Source organism: Marmota monax, unplaced genomic scaffold (assembly GCF_021218885.2).
Source record: "Marmota monax isolate L192 unplaced genomic scaffold, Marmota_monax_Labrador192_F-V1.1 WCK01_AAM20220418_F8-fsc00001, whole genome shotgun sequence".
Taxonomy (NCBI): Eukaryota; Metazoa; Chordata; class Mammalia; order Rodentia; family Sciuridae; genus Marmota; species Marmota monax.
The window spans coordinates 29,364,474-29,370,473 of NW_026693777.1; the positions used below are offsets into that span (position 1 = coordinate 29,364,474).

A 6,000-nucleotide genomic window follows, 5' to 3' on the forward strand; every position below is an offset into this window, starting at 1 on the left:
ATTCAACTCTGCTCAGACAAATGGGTTTTTTCAATGTATAAAACAGAATACCAAAGAAATCAGTTACACCGAGTTATCCAAGTAGTTTTAAATTGTAAAAAATCATACATGTACTTCTATGTTGAGGCATTAAATGACAAGTCTAGCAGTAGACCTTTTTGTCTCATATGCTGATAATAAAGCAAAATGCTACATACATCTGAATACAATGTCTGAATTAATAAATTCAATGAAAATAAAGATGTGTTTTTCTCCTATTCACATGTGTAGATTCCCTGAATTCCATCTGTGGACCCTCAGTTAGGAACCCTTGGTTGAGATATATTTTGTGAAGCATCTAATGAAAATGTATTACAAAATGTATTATCCATTCAACTGTGAGGTGAGGGGAACTAAGCATTATTTTTCCAAAAACCATGATGGGCCATTAGTCAGCAAGAGAGCCGCATGCTTCAAATTGAATCCAAAAAGGGTACTTTGAGGGGCTGATAGCACTGGGAAACAGTATATACAGTGACCCAGCTCAGATAGGAAGAAGTAGGAACTCGAAAAAAATTTCCTTTCCAAATCCCCAGTTTGTGAATAATAAAAGGGCTGAATATATACCAATACCTCTTAGGCCCGTTCCAGTCCTAAATTCTACCATTAGATTATCTCCTCCTTATGCTAGAATTTCAATCTATTTAGCTTGACTTCAAACCATCTTTGCCTTTCTTAAATTTGAGACAGCAAGTTTTACCCAATTTGAATGTTCTCATGCATAACCTACCACCAAGAAATCAAGTATATGTGTAATATTACTTTTTTAAGCCTGTTTTATGTATGTCTACTTCATAAAAAACAAACATAGCATTAGCCTTTCTGCTACAGATGCAGGATGTGGGCCTATTCGAATTCTAGTACCATCACTTTAATACATAAAAATCAACAAATGTCAAGCAATTTGGACAATGTAACTTAACTATACATTTTCTACATTTGAGCCAATGACAAAATTCCAGAGTACAGACCAAGGGTTTTTGATGAAAATCTAATCCAATCATATTTTGTTATTGCTAAAAAAACAGGGAGGAAGTAAGTCAAAATCACAAAGCCACTTGACAAGAATGCAGGACTTGAATCAGGTTCCCTAACTGTGAATGTATGCTGTTCCCACCCCACTCAACTGCCTCTCAAATCCTAAGCCACTTCCCCAACCTTAAAATGTTAGTCAAGTTTAAAATTAAGAGCAAGAAAGACCCAATGAGTAGACATTTTCCTGCACATTCAATTAATTAGTGGGCACAACAAAAAAGTGTGGCTGTGATACATTAACTGGTTGGAATTATGAAAAAATTTAAATTTCACTAATCTGACAAAAAGTTATAACCCAATAAAATCCTAACTGCATAGGATTAATTAATATTGTAACATATGAAAAGATGCAGAATACTATATAAAGATATAGATATCTATCAACCTTTCGGCCTGACCTCTAGAATTTCCTGGTAAGATTTTACTATTAAATTCAGAAGACAGCATAGAGGGACAGTCACAACAACTTTTAGAAAATGCAAACAAAAAACAATATACTGTATAAGCAAAGAATTCCATCAATATAAAACACTAAGCATTTTTTAACCTCAAAAATAACAAGAAAATCTAATAGACTATTTACACACACACACACACACACACACACATATATATATATATATCCTAGAAGATCAGACATGCAATGGTGATAGTGATTGTTCTTTGAATGTTATTGTTGTTTTAAAAGGGAAGACACTGTCTCAAGTCCTGAGATTAGGATATAATTCAATAAGAGCCTCTTTAAAATACCCACTTATTCACTATTTTACCTTTTCTGTAAAGTTTAATATTGCTAGAGTCAGAAACCTACTCTCAAACAAAGACAATTCAAGTTATATAAAAAACAACTAGCATCTTCTACTCACACTTTACTTTCTCCGAAAGACCTTCCCTGACTTAACTGAAGAAAGCAAAACCCAGCAGTCACTCTTTAACCAATTTTCTGTTGAGAATTTGGCAACACCTGAAGTTGTCATTTATTAATTTATTCACTTTTTTTTTTTTGGTCCTGTTTATGCCTGTCACTCCACACTAAACTGAAAGTTCCTGGTTCACTGCTGGATCCTCAATGCCTAAACAAAGAGCTGGCACAAATAGGTGCACAAATAACTTCTGCCTGTCTGACCCCAACTGTCAGGTAAACAGCAGCAATGTCAGACTTAATGTCTCTTGGAAAGCATTAGTAAAAGGCAGTTCATATGCAACTAGCAATGGATTTACATAGCCTACTTTGGAATAAGCCTATGACACCAGGACAATCCAGAATATAAATCCTTCTGTTGGCTTTGGAATGCCCTTCACTTCCAACTATGAACACAAAATCTCCTCCAGGCCCACTCACTGCTGTTCTGAAACATCTCAACAATGATTGCCTCAAAAGGAAATAATGAAATAAAGTTCTGGCATAAGTTAATCTTCCATGTCAAGTTCACAGTGTTAAACATACTTTGAAGCCAGCCACACAAATAAATCCAAACTTCACAAAATTAGGTTGGGTTGAAGTTACATAAGACAGACCAAACTGTGGCTTTTTCTCTGTCACTCCTCCTTCTGTCTAGAGAACCCTGATATCTGTCTTTTTAAGTGCAATTACTATGCAGGTGTGAAAAACGCTTAGCTGCAGACAGTTTCGAGACCAGTAATGGGATTTCCAGCACTATCCCATTTACTACTCTAGCAACAAAGTGAGGAAGAGTAGGCAGCTGTGTCTGGGAGCTTCTCTTTAAAATTATCTTTAAGTTGGCATTTACTTCAAGTTATCAAGACACGTTTCTCCAAGTCCCATAAGTCTTTCCATAGCTAGGACTCCTCACATGTGTGCTAAACCCACCTATCAGCACTCACGGTGCTCTGAATACAAGTCTTTCAACAGAGGAAGACAAAAGCGCGGGTTCCCAGGAGCGGCACATCCAAAGGGAAAAATAATCCTTTCTCCTCCAACACTAAAGCCAAGCTGCTCCTTCTCCCGAGTTTCCTGCACTTTTCTCCTCCCCCTTCCACTCCCCTTTCACTGCCCACTTTATCCTGCTTTAATCCCGCGAAGCCTCTCTCCTGGTTTATTAAGGGTAAACAATAGAAATGTCACAAGGAAAATCAGGAAGTAGATGAAGTCTCTAATTGCTGCCGTTTAACGATTGTAGATAATTACTATCTTCAAAATGTGGTTTTCACCAGCGGAGAAGGAGCAGAGGCGGCTGGCTCGCTCCCTGCCGCTGCCCAGCCGCCAGGAGGGCATCCACGAGGCCGAGGCCCTGGGCCGGGGGCTGGAGGAGTGCGGTCCCGCGCCCGGTGTCCAGGCCCCTCAAGGCAGCGTCCCTGCTCGTCCCCTCCCTACTCTGAGAAGCCAGGGCTAGCCTGCTAGCCTGGGTCACAGACAGTTCACCGCCCGCGGCGGTCACCATAACAATATGCAAAACGCAGCCCCACTGTCCGCGGCGGCGCGAGCCCACAGCCCGCACTCGGGGTTCCGAAGACGGGTGCTCGGGGCCAACGGTCCTCGGGAGATTAAGAACCCCCAGGGGCCGCGACGGCTGGCTCCCCAGCTTAGGGAAGCGACTCCACGAGGTGCCCGAGCTCCTGCTCACCCTCCCCGGTCCCTGAGAGGGCAGCCACAGGGCGAGAAGTCAAGCCCCGGCCCCCGCGGAACCGCCGAGGACTGGGTCCGGGAGCGCCAGACAGTGCCCAGCGGGGTCGCCAGAGTCGCTTCCGCGGGCGCCGCACATCCCGGCGCCCGCCGCAGTGTCCCGCGCGCGCGGACCAAAGCATCCCGGCCTCCGGCGAGCCGCTCCCGCCGCCTCAACGGTCCCCAGAGAGCGCCCGAGCCACCCCGCGGCCCCACTCGGGGACGCTCGCCGCCCGCCCGTCTGCCCGGACTCACCCCAGTACCACCAGCTCCCCGTATTTCACCGGCTCCTTATTGGGGGCGCTGGGCTCCTCCTGGCCCGGGGAAAACATGGAGCCCCGCTCGGCCGCCGCCGCCGCCGCCTCCGCCGCGATCCCCGCCGAGTCCGCGCCGCCGCTACAATCCCATCCCGAGAAGGGGGTGAGCGCGCCGGGGAAGGGCACCGCGGCGAAGGGGGCGCGGGGCGGCCAGTCCCGCGGCTGCTCCGTCGTGGCTGCGCGTTTGCCCGCCTGGCTCCCCGGAGCTCCGCGCGCCGCGGCCGCCCCGAGCCAGACCCGGCAACAAATGGGACCGGGCAGCAGGGGGACCTGCCCGCGCCGAGCGCCTAGCGTCGCCGCCACTGCAGCCGCCGCCGCCGAAGCCCCGCGGGAGGGAGGGAGGGAGCGAGCGAGCGCGAGAGGCGGGGTGGGCGGGGGCCAGAGCGCGGAGCCGCCCCGCCGGCGCGGGCAGGTGGGGGGCCCCGCCCTCGCGAGCGCCGACGCCCCCCCGCCCTCCGACCCCGCCCCCAGCGCGTGGGGCCGCCCGCGCCCCCTCCCTGCCCCCACGGGCGGCCCGGGACTGGCCCCGTGTTATGTAAACATAGAGTAAAAGGGAAGGGGAGTTCTTAAAGGAGCAGCTCTGTTTTTCCCCTTACTTCCTTCTCTAAAGTTAGAGAGCGGGGTCCTCAGCCCTCGCCGCCCCGGACTTCAGCGGCTGAGGGCTGCGCAGGAGATGCGGGAACCTTGTAGTCAGGATTACCAAGCCTAGCGGACGTTTTCCCAGGATTAGACGGAAATAAAGAACTTCCTTGCTGTGTCAGAGCATTGGCTTTCTGCGTGTCACTGCGACCCGGCTTACATCTGGAAGTGTCGCACACACTCACCTCCTTTCCAAAGAAGTTTTTTTTTTTTTTTTTAAATCCATTTTCTATGCACTTTCCTATGATTCCCAAAGGAATTTAGGAGGAAATTACCTAGGTGGATTTTTTTTTTTTTGGTGACTCTAAATATTCCTTTTTATTATGGTTTAGTCAATGCACTGTTTGCTTTTTATATTTTTAAATAGTTACTACTATGGCATTAAAATATTGTAGGCTATAACAGTTTTACTGACTGCTGTTTTTCATCATAGGGAATTTTATTAAATATTTTAACATTTATTAAACACTCATAACATGCTAGAAACTCTATAGACTATTGTCAGTCACTGCCTCTCAAAACTGTTAAATATTTAAAGAAATAAATAGTGCAGAAGCTACCCTGTGTGTAAACAGCGACTGATTGGCTATGACCTAGAGAAGAAATAATTGCATCTGTAACCTTCCATTCTGCTGTTCAACACCCTTCCTGTAACATTCTCTGACAGGTTATTACTGTAGTAACAATGAAGCTTTTGATGGTTTTATTTCAGTTAGTAACTGATTTTTTTTAAATTGAGGCTTTAGGAATAAATCATTCCAAAGTGACACAAGCTGCACCATCAATAAGCCAAAAATAAATTTTATTAAACAGTTAACTTATTTCCACTAATTACTGGAATCCTGTACCTAAACTGAATATGTCTATCCTGCATGTTTTACATACTTTTTATATTTTTATGTTATAAAGAGTTTGTTATGATTTTAACAAACCATCATTCACTGAAGGGTTGAGTTCTTTCTCCTCACACCAGTGTTGGTGTGATTTCTACCTAAATTTCTGCTTGATTTCTGCTTGTTTTCATCTATCCTATGCTCCAACTTACCATGTAGATGTATAACTATCAAAGATCCGTCAGAATCATGCTGCAGTTTTGCAGTCCCCATCACTACAGTACCTGGAGCTGTCATCCTAACTACTAGAGGTCTATTCTAGTGCATCTACTGATCTCTAGGCTACAATTACCTCCTTCTCTCTTGGCATGCTGTGCTTTTGTGCATTGCATTACATGTTCTGGCTCCATTTCTTCCTTGCTGTGCTCTGCATCTGCTGTTAGGAAGATGGAAACAAATATTTATTAACCTCCTACTAAGTTCCAAATACTAAACTGTGAGCATCCCACAGTCT

The 6,000-nt window shown here is 45.4% G+C and overlaps 1 protein-coding gene across 1 annotated transcript in view; it reads right to left on the reverse strand.

Annotated features, from left to right (window-relative positions):
• Positions 1 to 4,306, reverse strand: part of Peli2 (pellino E3 ubiquitin protein ligase family member 2) — a 174,841-nt gene extending 170,535 nt beyond the window's left edge. The window contains exon 1 of the mRNA XM_046461501.2: positions 3,953 to 4,306. Coding sequence (XP_046317457.1) covers positions 3,953 to 4,029 — 77 coding nt within the window. The 5' untranslated portion in view covers positions 4,030 to 4,306. The remainder of the gene's footprint in view (positions 1 to 3,952) is intronic.
• Between the last annotated feature and the right edge of the window lie 1,694 nt (positions 4,307 to 6,000).